The 16,800-nt window shown below is 35.1% G+C and overlaps 2 protein-coding genes and 1 pseudogene across 3 annotated transcripts; 1 reads left to right on the forward strand and 2 right to left on the reverse strand.

Moving 5' to 3' along the window:
• Nucleotides 1–3,397: 3,397 nt before the first annotated feature.
• Nucleotides 3,398–4,117, reverse strand: LOC147548761 (protein FAR1-RELATED SEQUENCE 1-like). The gene has a single exon (XM_086668112.1). The coding sequence runs from the start codon at nucleotides 4,115–4,117 to the stop codon at nucleotides 3,398–3,400; it is 720 nt and encodes a 239-aa protein (XP_086524238.1).
• A 178-nt stretch (nucleotides 4,118–4,295) lies between these two features.
• LOC147548762 (protein FAR1-RELATED SEQUENCE 5-like) lies at nucleotides 4,296–6,160 on the reverse strand. Its single transcript, XM_086668113.1, has 2 exons — nucleotides 6,051–6,160; nucleotides 4,296–5,274 (listed from the first exon to the last, which is right to left on the reverse strand). Exons 1-2 carry the CDS (start codon nucleotides 6,158–6,160, stop codon nucleotides 4,296–4,298), a joined length of 1,089 nt encoding a protein of 362 aa, XP_086524239.1.
• A 974-nt stretch (nucleotides 6,161–7,134) lies between these two features.
• On the forward strand, nucleotides 7,135–8,825 carry LOC147548763 (tetrahydroberberine oxidase pseudogene; annotated as a pseudogene). Its single transcript, XR_015238861.1, has one exon. The product of XR_015238861.1 is annotated as a tetrahydroberberine oxidase pseudogene (transcript).
• Nucleotides 8,826–16,800: the final 7,975 nt, after the last annotated feature.

Consider the following 16,800-nt stretch of genomic DNA (forward strand, 5'->3'; position numbering starts at 1 on the left):
ATATATTGATCTTCTCTTACTAAATTCAAGATCTATCTCTCTTCTAGGGATATTATGAAACTGACCATTGAAAAATACAATTGTAGTTCTAGATTATTAGTAAGGTGATTACTTAATTACTTTAACATCCCTATTTTGATTTGTTTATGGTTTATTACTTTCTGATTCATGGGTGTTCTAATTTTGATAGGGGGGTGGGGGGGGGGGGGGGGGGGGGGGGGAGGAGAAGAAGATCGAGAGATAGAAAAGAGAATAAAATAGTGGTGGTGGCCAAAATTACGGTGGCGGTGGTGGGGATTCATGGCTGAAGGTGATGCGAAGAAGATAAAGATTAATTCTTAAAAAACAACTAAATATATTTTTGGGTTAAAGAATAAATATGCCTTCTTGGTCAATCTTAATTGACTAAGTATTTATGCCCCGTAGATTTTTCTTTATTCCCCAAAGCCGCGGCCTTTTTTATCAACCTACGCGATTGATGTTCGCATATTTCTAGCAACGAAAAAGTTACTATTTTGTTCAAACAGTTGTTTACTTTCAACAAACTAACAACTATTTGTTTCTACAAAAGGTTATTTATTTTTTAAAATTAGATATGTTCTTAATTGTGAGAAGAGTGTTCCATCTGTTTTGAAATTTTATGAAGCTTTATAACCATTTTCATCCATGTTTGACGATATTATTTTATCTGTATTTGATTTGTTATGGTATATATTTTATTATATACATATTATATATATATATATATATATAAATAATAAATACATATTTCTGAAACGTTTTGTTAATTAGATTTGTTTTCCAAACATTTGTTTGTTCATTACAAACTGTTATTTGTTCGATCAAATTGTTGTTTGCTCGATTCAAACAAATGTTTGCTCGCTACAAACTACTGTCTGTTTGATACAAACTGCTGTCTGTTGGATACAAACTATTAGGTCATTGGGATAATCAAGTTACATGGAAAAGAATTAATGAAAGAGAAAACGAAAAAATAATAAACAAACTGATAATTTATTTATGCAAACAATCGTTTGTTCAAGGCAAACAACAGTTTTTTCAAGGTAAATTGTAGTTTGGTTGACAAACAAGTGGTTTTATCAGTCACACAAGTAGAAAATAAATAGTTGTTTTTGACAAAATGAAAAGAAACACTTCGAAAATCTATTCTTTAAGTTAAAAAACGATCTAATTAAAAAAATTGAAGAAAATCGTACAAAAATAATAAAAAAATAACAAAACTTTAAGAAAATAATATTTCTCAAAAGAAAATCATTGGGAAAACAATCAAAAACAAAAAGAACATGTAGAGACAGTGACAAATGAAAAAAAGAAGCAGAAATGCTACTGTGCCCAATTTTTTGCCCAACAAATTGCCTAGTCCAGTCAGCCTCCTAGGTGGCATTCCCGTTGAATTTGTTGACCAAGATCCTGGTCGTTCAAGATTGAATGGCCAGGATTTAAAAAAAAAAAAACGAAAACCCCCAAATAAACAAACAGTCTCAGTTTCCCTCTCTCTCGTCTCCCTCTCAATCTCGTCTCCCTCTCCCTCTCAATCTCATAAACCAAATCGAAACCCTAGCTTCAATGGTAATTGAAACATAACCCTTGTATCTCTCTCTAAGCTAGGCTAAATCAAAAATCCTAATCCCAGTATCTCTCTCTCTTTAAGCTAGGTTAAATCGAAAACACTAACACCAAAGAAACACGAGCTTTGAGTTTGGTGATCTTTCAAGGTGAGTTGTTGCTTCAAATTAGATCAAGAGATGATAGGTTTCTTTTGTAGTGACCAAAAACAATTTTAGGGTTTGTTCATAACTTATTTAGGGTTTGTTCATAAGAAATTGATACATAAAAATTGGGGATTTGATCATAACATTTCTAGGGTTTGTTCATAACACTTCTAGGAGATATTCTTAACACTTTTAGAAAAACTAGTTAGGTTGCTGCCATTAGTTTATTTTGTATAATTTCTCTAATTTTTGCAAGTGAAGTGCTAAAACTTCAGGTAATATAACGGAGTTGGTTTTTCAAATATTGGTTGCAATTTGATGTTTTGAAGGAATTATGGTAGGCTAATATATGATAGTTATGTATTTAACACAATCAATCAACTATCTATGTAGATTAGTCTTGTTTTAGTTGATTTTATACCAAGTCAGGACTGTAATCCGACAAATTCGACAAGATTGATAGAAGAAGTGGTAACCTCAATGCTGAAAAAGATGGATTTAACGAAAATGAAAGATTTATTAGCCAATGTAGTGTTTTTATTGCAATTTTTAGTAGGTATTCAAGGTTTAGTCGTGTTACTAGTTTTGTCTAAACTGATTTAATGGTTATTGTAAGTGTTTTATATCTTCAAATATGTTGTATTAGAACAAGGTTTCATGTTGTATTAAAAAAAGGTTTCATGTTGTATTAGAACAAGGTTTCGTGTTGTTATCTAATACATTTCTTTGTTGTATTCTTTGTCATATAGATCATCATTCTTATATTATATAGCATCTAATGCATTTGAAGGAAACACAACTTTACGTTGATTCTGTTGTTTTTCTCGATGAGTACGTTGATTCTGTTGTGACATTGAATTATCACTGATTTCTTTGTTGTATTCTTTATCTTGTATTCTTTATGTTGCATATTGTTCTATCTAAGGTAATCTCTATTGTGTTTATGTCATGGTCATCTCTTTGATATATCATGAAGGTGGCTTATAATTCTATCTAAGGTCATCTCTATTATGTTGTTGGAACACCAAATGCTTAAGACAATTGATAAACACATTCAACACCAAATGCTGGAACAAAAGTAGTAGAAGCAGCAGTAGTAAAATAATTGATGTATAAAAAGGTATAACTAAAAAGATATAACAATAGCAGTAGTCTATGAATTTCTCAAAATGCCAATAATACACCATTAGAGGACTTCAAAGATAAGTAATTTGATGTATGAAAAGATATAACTAAATAACTTCTGTTAAGCTAAACCAGTAAAGTAATGTCTAGAAAGAAGATTTAAAACAATAGAAGTCTTTCGCTTCCCTCTTTCCTTCAGTTTTAGACCCCCGTGAATAACCTAGTCTTTCGTTCTTCTTCATCATCTATAGTTATGGGTTCTTTTTTTACATTGTCCTGCATTAGTATATGAAAGAACTAAGCAATTTCTAACAAGTTCAAATAATACAAGTTCAAATGAAAGTGAAAGAGTGAGGAAGTTTACATAGTCCTCAAGTTAGTGTGATATTTTTTCCTCTCCTTGACTCATCTTGCTTGGATGATTCACCTGGCACATAAAAAATCATAGACTTAGTTTCATGAACAAAAAAATTGTCCAAGTTCAAATAATACTAAGACAATCATAAAACAACAACTTACAGATATTCTTGTCCAACGGATCATTGGGTATTTGGGAGAGTGTCACCCTTTGCTTTTTTCCTACTCGTCCCCTTGATCGGTTTTAATCTTTTTTCTCGTGGAAGTCCTTTGCGAGTAGTAACTACTGGATCATGGATAATAATGTTTCCGTTACTTTCTTCAAATGGTTCATTTGTCTTCTCATTCACACTTGAAACAGTTGGTTGACTCATTTTATACATCTCCAACGCATTATCAACCCATTCCGAAAGACTCAAGAAATGGTCTTCATGCTCAGAAGCAAAGTCTGCAAGTTCATTAAGTTGACGACACAATATATTGTATCGCAATTCCTCTACAGTCCCCTTTTGACCATCCACTGCAATCGTCATCTTTGTGTGAGACCTACATACATCTTTTCTCCATCGTCTAACAATATAAATTTCGAGTAATAAAGAGATTCGATTTTGTTGTAACACTAGAAGGGCATGCCTACATACTATCCCCTTGAATTCGAACAAATGACAAGAACATCGAACTTCAGTAGTAGGTTTCATGAAGAGCACAACAAATGTCACATTCTTTGAATAACCTCCTACCGATATTTCCTCTCCTATCTCATGCTCTACCCCTATGTGCGTCTCACGGGTTGAAATCGAATAATAATATAACTTTCCAGTAATCTCTGACTGAAATTTTGCTATAGTGTATACATTTTGAATTTGTTTCTCCATTGGTAATGTAGTCAAACATGGAACCATTTGCGAGCAAGACTTGAAGTCAGCAAATCTCTCATTTTCAATTTTTTTTTCTTGGAAGCATAAACACATTGTTCCACAAATTGTTTTAGTGTCGTCTTTGAGTTTAGATATCCATCAAAAAAAGCATTAATTCCCTCACTTCCCTGAGTGCTAGACATACTTGCCCAAAAATATGGTTTCACAAAGCATGGAACCCATCTTCGTATAATCCATCTAACCATTCATTATTATGCAACTGAAAGGTATTGATCATCTTATACCATTTTTTCTCAAACTCCTCTACTGTTTGGATGTCAAATACCAATCTTTTCAAAGCATTAGTTATTGCCTTGTAATTGGTGTAACTACCAAATTTGTTAGGAAATTTTTTCATTATATGCCACAGACACCATCTATGCCTAGTATTGGAAAATACTTTCTCAATTGCGAGTTTCATAGCTACATCCTGATCAGTAATGATACCTTTAGGGGCAACATCATCCATACACTCAAGCCAAGCGGAAAAGAGCCAACCAAATGATTCAACATCTTCTTTTGTGATTAAGCCAAAACGAAAAAAGATCGATTGCCCATGGTGATTAACCCCTACAAATGGCGCAAATGGCATCTCATACCTATTTGTCTTGTAGGTGGTGTCAAATGTGATAACATCACCAAATTCCTTATATGCTTTTCCACTTCGCCCATCCGTCCAAAACACATTTTTTAGTCGACCATCTTCATCCAAATCAGTTTTGAAGAAGAACCCATTTCTTTGTTCAACCATTTTTAAGAAAAAAATGTTTAATGATTTTGCACCACCTTTACCAAATCGTTCCCTTCTTTTTTCATCTAAGAAATGTCGAACATCTTTTTCTGTAAATGGGACATTATAGTACCCACCAGCTTCAACAACGAGTCGATGAAATTTTTTATTCGCTGTGATATCTGCTTTATCACACAACTCTAGTTGTCTTTTCACGGGATTACTAATAGTTCTATTACATTTGAAGTACCGAGATGATGTAGGACTTATATCGTGGTTGCGGTCTAGATGAACTTTTGAAATCTTCCAATATCTATTTAATTGAAATCTTGCACAATCTGCACAACCTATTCGACAACTTGCCCTAGGATTCAATGTCGTGGTTGTAGTCTTACCATTTTTAATGGCTTCTCTAGAACACGAAATTGTTATGTAACTGACATTCTCATCGAAGTTTTTCACTCTTGATCACTTATTAACAGAAAATCCTTTTTTCTTAGCATATTTTTGAAAAACTCGAATACCTCATTGGCAGTACTGAATTTCATTCCTATTTCAGGTGGAACTATTGGTTCTTTGTCTGTGGCTTGTTCAACATGTTGTAGTTATCTTGTTTAAGATTTTATTTTACTTAGTTTAATAATCGCCTAATGTAGTTGAAGAAGAGTTTCACATTGATCAACATGTTGAACAAGCCACAGACAAAAATCTCAAAAGTAAGGGATGAATAAGAAAAATAATGATTCTAAGCGACCTTCCCATTCAGAGTTAGATGTTTGAGTTTCACCTTCCAATTAAGAGTTAGGTGTTTGAGTTTCACAACCCAAATCTCTTTTAGATTCACTTCCACTATTTGAAAACCTTTCACCTCCAAAATCTGATAAATAGCTTTGTGATTCACCTCAAAATACTAGAAATTCTCTTTGATTCTCAAGTTCAAAGTCAGAAGTTGCCATCGAGGGTTTTTGATTTTGAGATTAAGTTGAGAACAGTACATCAAAGTTTGTGTAACAAAATGCAAAATAGAGAGAAAAATAAGTGAGGTGAGCAAGTTTTAATGTTATGTTTCAATCACCATGAAAGCTAGGGTTTCAATTTGGTTTATGAGATTGAGAGGGAAACGAGAGAGAGGCATTCCCGAGTCTCTTTGGTTATTTGGGGGTTTTGGGGTTTTTTTTTAAATCCTACCCGTTCAATCTTGAACGTCCAGGATCTTGGTCAACAAAATAAACCGGAAGCCACCTAGGAGGCTGACTAGACTGGGCAATTTGCTGGGCAAAGAACTGGGCAAGTAGCATTTCCGAAAAAGAAGAAGATAAAACAATGAAAAAATTTCAAAAATAAAAATAATGAATTATTGATACGCAAGTAAAAAAGAAACAGGGAAAAACAATTAAGTGGACTAAATAAATATTTTTTGAAAACTCTGGAGACAATATTTAATATGATCTGGAAATGAATTTGTTTTGCTTTGTCTTTTTGGTAATTTTACACGGATTGCCCTAAACATTCATTAAAAAAAAGATAGTTGATGATCCAAAAATGGGTAAAGCCAAAGAAAGACAAAAAAAACCTATGAGATCCACACGTGCCATGTAACCAGAGTGGTAAAATCTAAAGCCAAATTTAAACATCATCAAAAGTAACTTTAGTTGTCATTACTATCTTGTTTTGGCTAAAACGTGATCAACATGTTCTTAAATGCATTCTCCACCTTAAGAGATATTTAATTTATATTCAACTGTGTAACTTATTTATTTATTGTTTTATTTGATCATATCTTTACAATATTCATTGTAACAAAAAAATATTATTTTGCTTGACGATTCTCCGGGTTGGAAGATCTTTAATTTAATTTTAACTATTTCATTTATTGACTTTTTATTTTATTCCGTTAGATCTTAATATTTTCGTTTATATTGACGCGTAAAGATCGATTTTGTAAGACTATAATCTATTATAAAATGTTATTCAACCTCAACATTAGGCCGGCAAAAAACCAATTTTAAATATCGTAATATTGGTGATACTCTTGTCCAACCTGTTTACATCACGACGAGAGGCCGACTCAAATTTCTTTTTATTAGAACCGGTAACGATAGAGAGGGCGAAGTTGCTGGCAGGCCACGTCAGCAATTTTATCCAGGTCACGTGAACAACTTTGTCCAGCTGGCCTACAACTTGGGCTGCTCCATCTTATAGTATTAGAATAGTTGGACTAGTTTGACCAAGACAATGTAACTCTATTATAAAAAGCTCTATAGCCAAGGTATTAAGCATTCAAAACACAAAAAAGCAAAAATGAGTTCATCTATTTCTTCAAATTGCCTTCTATTACTAATTTTGTCTTTGTTTTCGGTTTCATGGATTACTACTACTTCATCACAATCAATCCAAAATAACTTTCTTCAATGCATGTCTCTCAATTCTCCTAGCTTCAACACATCAAACACCAAAATCCATACTCCAAACACATCTTCATATTCATCTCTTTTGAGTTCTTATCTTAAAACTCTCAGATTTGATTCCACAAGAACACCCCAACCTCTGATAATTGTTACTCCATTCACCGAATCAGAGATCAAAGCCGTTGTCATATGTAGTAGGAAAAATAACTTACAAATCAGAGTAAGAAGTGGAGGACATGACTATGAAGGACAATCTTCAACCTCATCTTCCCCGTTCGTTATCGTTGATCTTGTAAATTTTCGATCAATCACGGTTAATGTTTTAGATGGAACTGCATGGGTTCAGGGTGGTGCTACTATTGGTGAACTTTACTACAGGATTGCTGAAAAGAGTAGAACTCTTGGGTTCCCTGCAGGGACTTGTTCAACAATTGGTGTTGGTGGTCATTTTAGTGGAGGTGGGGTTGGGACTTTGTTGAGAAAATATGGTGTTTCTGCTGATAATATTGTTGATGCTACTTTGATTGACATTAATGGAAGAACCCTAAATAGGAAATCAGTGGGAGAAAACCTGTTTTGGGCTATTAGAGGTGGTGGAGGTGCAAGCTTTGGAATCATACTTTCATGGAAAATCAAGTTGGTTCCAGTTCCACAAACAGTCACCGTTTTTTCACCGCGGAGAACTTTAGACCAAGGAGCAACAAAACTTGTTCAAAAATGGCAACAAATTTCTAGTCAGCTTCATGAGGATTTATTCATCAGACTTATCATTCAAATTGTTTCTGATCAAGGGAGGAAAACAATTGGAGTTTCATTCAACTCTTTGTACCTTGGGGGTACTCAAGATCTTCTAAAATTAATGCAGAAAAACTTCCCCGAGTTAGGTTTAACCGCGGCAGATTGCACCGAAATGAGTTGGATTCAATCTGTCCTAAACTTTGCTGGTTATCAAAAGGATCAATCCTTAGACATTTTACTAAACAGAAACAACCCTGACCCAAACTTCTTCAAAGCAAAATCTGATTATATTGAAAACCCGATTCCGAATGCTGGATGGGAAGGACTTTGGAAAAGAATTGTGGAGGAAAATGAAGTATATGTGATAATAGATCCATCAGGTGGAAAGATGGGACAAATTTCAGAGACAGAAATTGCATTTCCACATAGAAAAGGTAACTTGGTACAATACATTGTGAAGTGGAGAGAAGGAGGGATTGAAGCATCAAAAAAGCATACAACATGGATGAATAATCTTTACAAGTACATGACTCCATATGTAACAAGTTCACCAAGAGCTTCTTATATTAACTACAAAGATCTTGATTTGGGTAAGAATGAAGGTGCTAATACAAGCTTTTTACAAGCTAGTGTTTGGGGGAACAAGTACTTCAAGAGTAATTTTAGAAGATTGGCTTTGGTTAAGAGACAAATTGATCCCATAAATTTCTTTAGAAATGAACAAAGTATTCCCCCTCTGTAGTAATGAAAAGAAAATCAAACAGATTATTGTTTATTGAATTAATAAGTTGAAATAAAAGATCATTAAGATTTTCAACCGTTACCCTAAAATAAGATATTTTCATTTGTTTAGCAGTTATTTTAGGGAGATAAATTTTTCGCCCAGGCTGATTGAATTTTGGAAATTAACACTATGTCTTTAATTGTCCAAAATGTAAAGAAATAGAAACCATTGAGCATGCAATTTTACATTGTTCTCTTGCAAAAAAATATTTGGTTCCACTTTAATATTATTTCGACTAATATCACATCTTTATCTGAGTGGATTCTCTTTTGGCAAAACCCGGACCAAACCAGTTGCACTTATGATAATATTCACTTTGTTACAATCTTATGGCATATATGGAAAACGAGATGTGATCACTGCTTTCAACAGATGTTATATAATGTTAGTACTACTCTTGATCTTATCAAAACTTATCCAGGGTTAAGTGCCCCTCAGTCAAAACCTCCCGCAGGAATTATAGCCAAATGGAAACCTCCTCCCCATCCCTTTATAAAAATCAATGTTGATGCATCTTTCGTGAATGTTGAGCAAATTATAGGTACCAGCATGATAGTTCATGACTCTCAATCTAAATTTGTTTATGCTGAAGTAGCAAAAGCACATGCAAGAAACAGTGAGGAAAGTGAGGCAATAACCATTCTTAATAGTCTCGTTTGGGCAAAGGAAAATAATCACATGCAAATATTAGTCGAAAGCGACAACATCAACTTGGTTAAGCATCTTAATAATCCTCAGCACCAGGTGCAATGGCAATCTATGATTCACATTCGTAAAATCAGAAACATCAGGCATGATTTCCAACTTGTTCGTTTTAGTCACATCAAAAGAAGCATGAATTCTCATGCAGGTAAGCTTGCTAAATGGGCTCGAAGGAAAGAGAGATTTAAATCGTGGAACTATATACCCTATTTTCTGTTGAATATGTATTATAATGCTACCTTGGTTCCTTAATTTATAATATAAATCTTTAACAAAAAAAAACACTATGCCGGGCACATCTCCCGGCTTAATCCCAGCATGCTGACGTGTCAGGCATAGATTTAGAGAGAGAAAGTTTAAAATTTTCCCAAGTTTCTATAAAATAAGAGAAAGTTGTTACCCATCTATTCCTCAAGAAACTCTTCCTCAACTCAAAATGTTCCAAAAATATCTCCATCTTTGCCACTTCAACCGTATAATTCTCTTATATCTCTCTCTCTCTCTCTCAATGAACTCTTTTATCTCCCACTACACCATCTTTTTCGGCCAACCATTAAAAGCATTTTTAATACAGTTGCATTTGCTTTCTCTATCTCTAGATAAGAGCTAAATAAGAGAAGATTCGAGAAAACAAACGCAAAACCTAGGTTAGTTTTAGCTTCTGATCAATTTATTAATTTCATAAAATAATTTTTTTAGGATATTTAGCGTTAGGGTCAAAGAAAAGTATCGATAGCAGTATTTGGGCAAGAGTTTGTCCGTTATAGGGTCTGGGTCACAGACTAACTGTTGACTCAATTGACTAGAGACAGTCATTAATTAACAACTGTTAGTTTGTGACCCAAACCTTAATGCCGTTAATTTTTCATTGCCCCTAACGCTAACTTTACTTTTTAATTAATCATTGGAACATGGGTCTCTTAAGGGAAATTGGTGAAAGGTGTATGGGTTTCGGGAATGTATACATTTTGATGGAGAACTTGTTAGATTTGCGGAACATAGTCCTAAGCTAGCTCTTCTACGTACCATCGCTAGTGCTGCGAAAGACACGAACTATGATTGACGAACCCGCCAGTAGTGAGTCATGGACACTGATGACCAACCGTTGCTAGAAAGACAAGTTCTGTTAGCATAAGCCACTCTAATGGATCTAATGCTTAGCCTAAGCCCCCTTCAATGTATCAAGGAAATAGCTAAGAACTCGTCCGATGAGATTTCCAGAGGGAAACTGTATCAAACGCTCGAGAAGAAAATAAAGTCCATGTGATGTTTGTGAAAAATATTTTGAAAAGTATAGAGAGCTCCACGACAAGAAAGACGAGTGTCATGAGAACAAAGAGAAAATGAATGTGTGGCAAAAAACATCTCATATTTCGAGGCACTAGTACAACAATTTTTACATCAGAAAGACGCAACAATTTGAAGACGCGCATTAAGTGCAGAATAAAGCATGCTCCTCTGCGATCGACATACTGAATTCAATGAACATTTATGTTTTTGGATTACATTGTAATTTTGCTAGATTGATCAATATGTTTTTATTTTGGCATTACAATTACTTCTGAGATATTTACTGTCAGGATCAACGTGATATACCGGCATTAGCATTTGGGTCACAGACTAACGTTTGTTAACGACCAATAGTAGTCAACTGGGTCAATGGTTAGTCCGTGGCCCAGACCATATAACAGACAAACTCTTGACCCAAACACCAATTCTGTATACTTCAATTGAGATTATATTAGTGTTAATTTCTGTTAAAGTAAGTTCTACTTTGTTATTCTACTTTTTTTTTGTGAATAACTATTATCTCATAAAGGTGGAGTTCCAAGAATTGTGATCACATATTTACCTACACACAGAACACTTACTGGAAAATCCATTAAATAGTTGTAAACTGCTAATAGATGTAGATTGTTACGGAAGCATTAAAGTAATGGATTCCATCATTAAAACTATGATAAAATAACTAAGTAAACTGATTAAATAACGATAAACTTGATTAATAATAAACTTGGTGGATAATATTCCAAGATCTAAAATAAAGATAGACCCATCTCCATTTTATAGAGTTTAGAGATTTCTAGATATACTTGAACTAGGAAATAAATAACTTCTTACTCTTCTTGATAAGTATTAACCTAAATAGAGTTCTAAAGATAAGGAAACTTCTTAAAACTTGCACTCTGTAGAAACTTGTCAAATAACCTCACTTGAATTGGTCGTGTATGGCCAACTGGCCCATTAGGTAGATAGTCTCCATCATACTCCTCTTCTTTCCAAAAGGTTCGCCCCGAACCTTCCGTTAATTAAGGTTGATGTTACCACATATATGATATCAACAAGACGATCCTTAACTCCCATTTGGCACGAAAAATGACGAAAATCCGAAGAAGACAAATATGGCCTAAATCACCAAGTAAAATCTGAAACCAATGACGCCAAGAGTCTCTCAAAAGCAATAATAGTGAATAAAAGGCTAATAAGTTACGACATCTGTAGGGATTTAAACCCTTCTACTAGTGTTTATAGCGGAAATATGACATCTAATGTCTACACTAGTATTCCCAGGATCACATGCAAAACTAGTAATTAATCTAATGGAGATAGTAGATTACCTTAATCGCTTTTCCCTCGAACTAGTTGAATTGATTGAAGAAGACCAAGAGCTTCAAGTGTAGCTCCTCTACTTGGGACACGAGCAATCAACTTGATCTCCCACCTTGTTGTATAGCTAGCACACCAATGGTGGTTGGAAAGAAGAACACCTTCTTCTTTGACTAGATAGATAGTTAATGGGAATTAGCTCACTTTCTCCTCTCTACTTGATGTGGTAGAGTAAGAAAGCTTAGAGAGAAATTCCACACCTTATTCTCTGCCCTAAGAGTGTTTATATAGAACCCTAATAAGAATCCACCTCCTTTTAGGTTTCCCAAAACACCCTTTAGAATAAGATTTAGGGAAATAGTCGAAAATAGCAACTATTGGTATTTTCTCAATTCCCTAAGGAGATGACGTCCAAACCCAGCCAAAATTGGCAGATTTAATTTTCATAACATAAGGAAACGTCCCACCAAGAATCAGCCCAATCCGAGCCCTAAAAGTGCCCGAATCGGCTAAGGCCCAAAAACCCTGTTTTTGGCCTTTTTGTACTATCTTTGCCTAATTCCTTTTTAGGCCTATGAGATATGTTTATGGGACACTCCCATGATTATATCTCACTCCCACTAATCATATTCTAGATCAATTTGTCACTCTTATGTGTAACCCGTTGTAGGATCCGATCGAAGTTAGGCGCGAATTACTTCGTAATTCGACGATCGTAGTTGGTCTCTAGCTACAACTCTACGATCCCTAAATCAATCGGACTTGATGATCTTCCACATCAATTATCCTATCCGACATATTGCTCGCATTGCCATCTTGGTCGAAGGACATCTCCTTCAACTCCTTCAGACTCCCACTTGGATTTAGAACAAGTGCAATGCCTCGATTCCCGTGTCAATTTAGTATCCCATCTGATACGTCACGTCATTCAGACTTTCTTGATATCCGAGTACAACTGTAAAAGACAAACAATTAACTTTTAATCCGTTTGAGCGCGGCCACGCATTTTCAGTTGCTACTCATCAAGTGGCCTTGAGACACTTTGTACCTAACGTGATTAGGGTGACACAATCCATTCTTGCGCTCCCACTTAACTTCATGTCTATCCTGTCCTTCCCAGTATCCGCCTTTATAACCTCCTTTTACGGCGCGGCGTTTAACGGAACCAAAGTCGGGCATTCCTTACATAAGATGAGTGGAGCACTCATGTTTTGAGGAATCTCTCCAATTGTCTTTATGAGAAGTATTGACGTTCATCACGAGTGATGTACTTCTCATTTGAGGGTTATCCAGTGTATAAACCTTTTACACACCCACGTAGTCGAATAGAATATACCATTCCTATAGCCCATGAAACTGCGCTATCCCATCGACTCCCGTACTAGTCTTCGTGAGTCATTGTTGTCCATGCAATGACCTGGACTAGGGAATTCGATAATAAATATTCCAAGTTCACTTAATAGGGTTTTATTCATCAGATCACGTATCTGACAAACCTATTCGGAATGTTATCATCAATGGACTGTCGTTTAAATACTAAACCAAATTTAGACGACTTGTGAAATAACTCTATTATTTCTGATAACGAGAGTTGTAAATCTGAGCCTCTTCCGTAAAACTCCTTTTACCCACTCAATTTTACTTGTCGAGGTTTAAAATTATACCTCATGCCTTAGACTGTGTATGAATCTCATACTATGTCTTAGGTGACAGTTTAGTTTGACTACCGTGGTAGTCGGTTTTAAACTTTGCTTATTATCAATTAATTTGAAGATTGCTAACTTCAACCTTGATAATATCTAGTAACTTTTACTAGAGTTAAGGCTTTTAATTCTTTGTGTAGTATTTGCAACAGTTTCCGGCTTAAACACTTTTAGCCTACTTTCCTTCCATGTCTGGAAGTTTGCTACGATGACATGTTCAACTTTTGTACTACTTCATCTTTTAGCCTTCTAGGATGTTTCTATGTAGTGTTTCGGTTTTCAAATCCGAATTTGGATATTCAAATGCTAATCATATCCAATATGATTGACTTTATGTATTCGAACATAAATCTCCCTCTCATGCTTGTTTGCTCATCGGTGTCTTTTCAGACTCCGAGTTTTGCAACGCCCTCTGTCATGAGCTTTTGGGTCGAAATTCTTTTAGACTTTCCGAGTCTTAGATTTTCTGTTTCGGATCTCAAGCATCTCAGCGTACTGAGTCTCTCTAATCCTATCATCCTTTTGATCTATGCTTATAGATCTTCAGATGCCCAAAATGGCATTTTATCCTTTTGTGTGTGGTCCTTTATTGAGTCAGTTCGTTACTGTTATATAACACCTTATGTCGTACTCAATCTTTTGTATGTACTCTGCATACGGACCCGGAAGGTTTGTTTCTCCCACTTACCTTCTTGAAACTCGTGATTCAAGATTTTCTTCATTCCTCAGGAATCAAACTTCTTTGATTGCCTTTTTGAATCGAAGATTCTAACTCTTGCGTGCTTTTAATCCGTCGATAGATTTCTGAAGCATGCTTGTGGACATAACTTGATTGGAAGAATCTTATTCTTCTTGTCTAGTTTCGGGAAACATGAATGTTTCCATCCTTCTCAGTTTTCTACTTTGGAAAACCAATTTAGGTCTTCTGTTGACTTAAATTATCAAGCTTCATGTCTTGACGAGATATGGATTCCACGATGATTTTGGCTTCTAGCCAAAATCTAGAGTCAGTTTCCGTTTCTGCGCAGGTCTTTTATCTCTTCAGAAATAACCTTTATTTTCTGTGTCTTTGAGATTTTATTTTGACCTTTCAGGGCTTTTGAACAACAACTTGGAGTTTATCTCAACTACTTTGAGATATACCTTTAGAGACACTTTCACTCGCTTTGAGAGTTCTCCTGCGAATGACATTCGCTTTTGTGCGGTGGGTTTACAAGATCATATCTTTAACCTTTCCTTTTCCAAGGAGTCGCAGTTTGTTGCTCTTGGTCGAATTTAATCGTCTTGTACAGGTTTCATGATTGTTCTTCATGACCCTCCATGATTATTCTCATGATCGAATTAAATCGACTTGTACTTTTCTCCCACTTATTCTTGTAATAATTAGTGCTTTTCTCCCAGACTACTAGGTGTGCTAATTATTAGAAGAATACTATCATGAGCAACAAACACTTTGTTCTCTTGATTGGTTATGGAAGAAGCCCAAATTTCTTTCAAAAAGAAATTGCGTCAGATATTAGCTAAGTTTTGTAACGTTGTTACAAGTTTTAGCCTCAGACGGAGTAGGTTAAGTGTGAAAACAATCGTGTCTAGAATATATCCCAAGGTATTCGGAAGACTGGCTTAAACCCATCTTTGATCGAATTATGCATAGCAATGTTCGATTACTCCCACTGAATCCACCATCCCTCAGATGTGTTCCATGGAGCGAGTTGGGAAACGTTTTCTCAACTCCTTTGATGGTTATTTAGTATTTGACTCAAGTTTTTATCACTCCAATCTAATCGGATGACTTAAACTCTCTTGTCAAAACGATTCTTTTACTTCGGTTTGTATTTTGTTTGAACCTTTCAAACATTCCGACTTATACTTTATGATTTGTACGTTTCCATACTTCATGTAGTTGTCAGAGTACGTATTTGAAGTTTCTCTCGTTAGCTTCTGCAAGTAAACTTATAGGTCTGCATAACACTGTATGAGTCCTAATAGATTACCAGTCTCTATGCCTTTTGAAAAGGGTGACTTTGTCAATTAGTCCTTAAAACCCAATTGACAATGCTGAAGTTTAATGAGTTTGAATCTCTTGATTTTAGCCATTATCAATGTTAACCTTTAGTTAATTTTACCACTGGTTTAAAACATCATATGTTTCTAGAAGAACAAAATAATCACTATTAAGTTCTAAGCTAGATCAGTGTCTAAAAGAAGACTTTGATCCCTTTCAGCATCCCTAGCATTACTGCTTCTGCTCCCTCTTGGATCTTTACTTCTTTTAGTCAAGTATGTAATTCCCTTAAGCTCCCACTGAGCCGCTCATCTGGTCTTAAATACCTGATGAAGGAATTTTACGATACTTGTTTTTAACTTTGTTAGCAAGGATACGGAACCGGAATTCATAATTCCATTCCTTTTGTCCTCCAGGTGCTAAAGGTAGTTTCCTTTTAAATGGTCTAGCCATTGTTTTAGAAACATTCACAGTAATGAGGGATACTCTTGATCATGTACTCGGCAACTGCTTTTCTTTGATCAAATGTTTGTCTCACTTGACTGATCCTTTTGCCCTTTTGAATCTCAAGATCTCTTTCTTAGATTCTTTGTACCAAATCTCAAGAACCTTTCTTAGACTGGATATTCCCGTATGTTCTGCTCAGTTTGTTTGTAACAACCTGAGTGACTCATCTAAGGTCTTTATCAATCTTTGTTCAATCGATATTGAATTGGGTGATAGATGTATTCTGTTGTCTTCCCTTAGGATGACTTTCAGATTGCCTTGGAGGTCTCGTACCTCTCCATTTATGACTTCTGTAGGAATTTCTTCCTTAGTTTGTCTTAATGGTTATGCTAGCATTCATTACTCTTCCAAAGAGAATTTTATACGATTGCTTGCAAATGGCTTTTGACCTTCTCTTGTATGAGTCAACATTGGGATTTGGTATTCTAGTGACCTTCCTTTTGAATCTGAGAACTATTCTCGGATTCATTCTTCCATTCTAGGA

This window comes from Eschscholzia californica, unplaced genomic scaffold, assembly GCF_041429995.1.
Source record: "Eschscholzia californica isolate CP2 unplaced genomic scaffold, dmEscCali1.0.p SCAF_3, whole genome shotgun sequence".
Classification (NCBI taxonomy): domain Eukaryota; kingdom Viridiplantae; phylum Streptophyta; class Magnoliopsida; order Ranunculales; family Papaveraceae; genus Eschscholzia; species Eschscholzia californica.

Excerpts from the sequence above, each read along its gene's own strand:
- LOC147548761 (XM_086668112.1), bottom strand. The coding sequence starts at position 4,117 with ATGGTTCCATGTTTGACTACATTACCAATGGAGAAACAAATTCAAAAT.
- LOC147548762 (XM_086668113.1), bottom strand. The coding sequence starts at position 6,160 with ATGCTACTTGCCCAGTTCTTTGCCCAGCAAATTGCCCAGTCTAGTCAG. Across the intron at positions 5,275-6,050 it reads GGACGTTCAAGATTGAACGG|AGAAGCCATTAAAAATGGTA; the intron begins GTAGGATTTAAA and ends TTCGTGTTCTAG.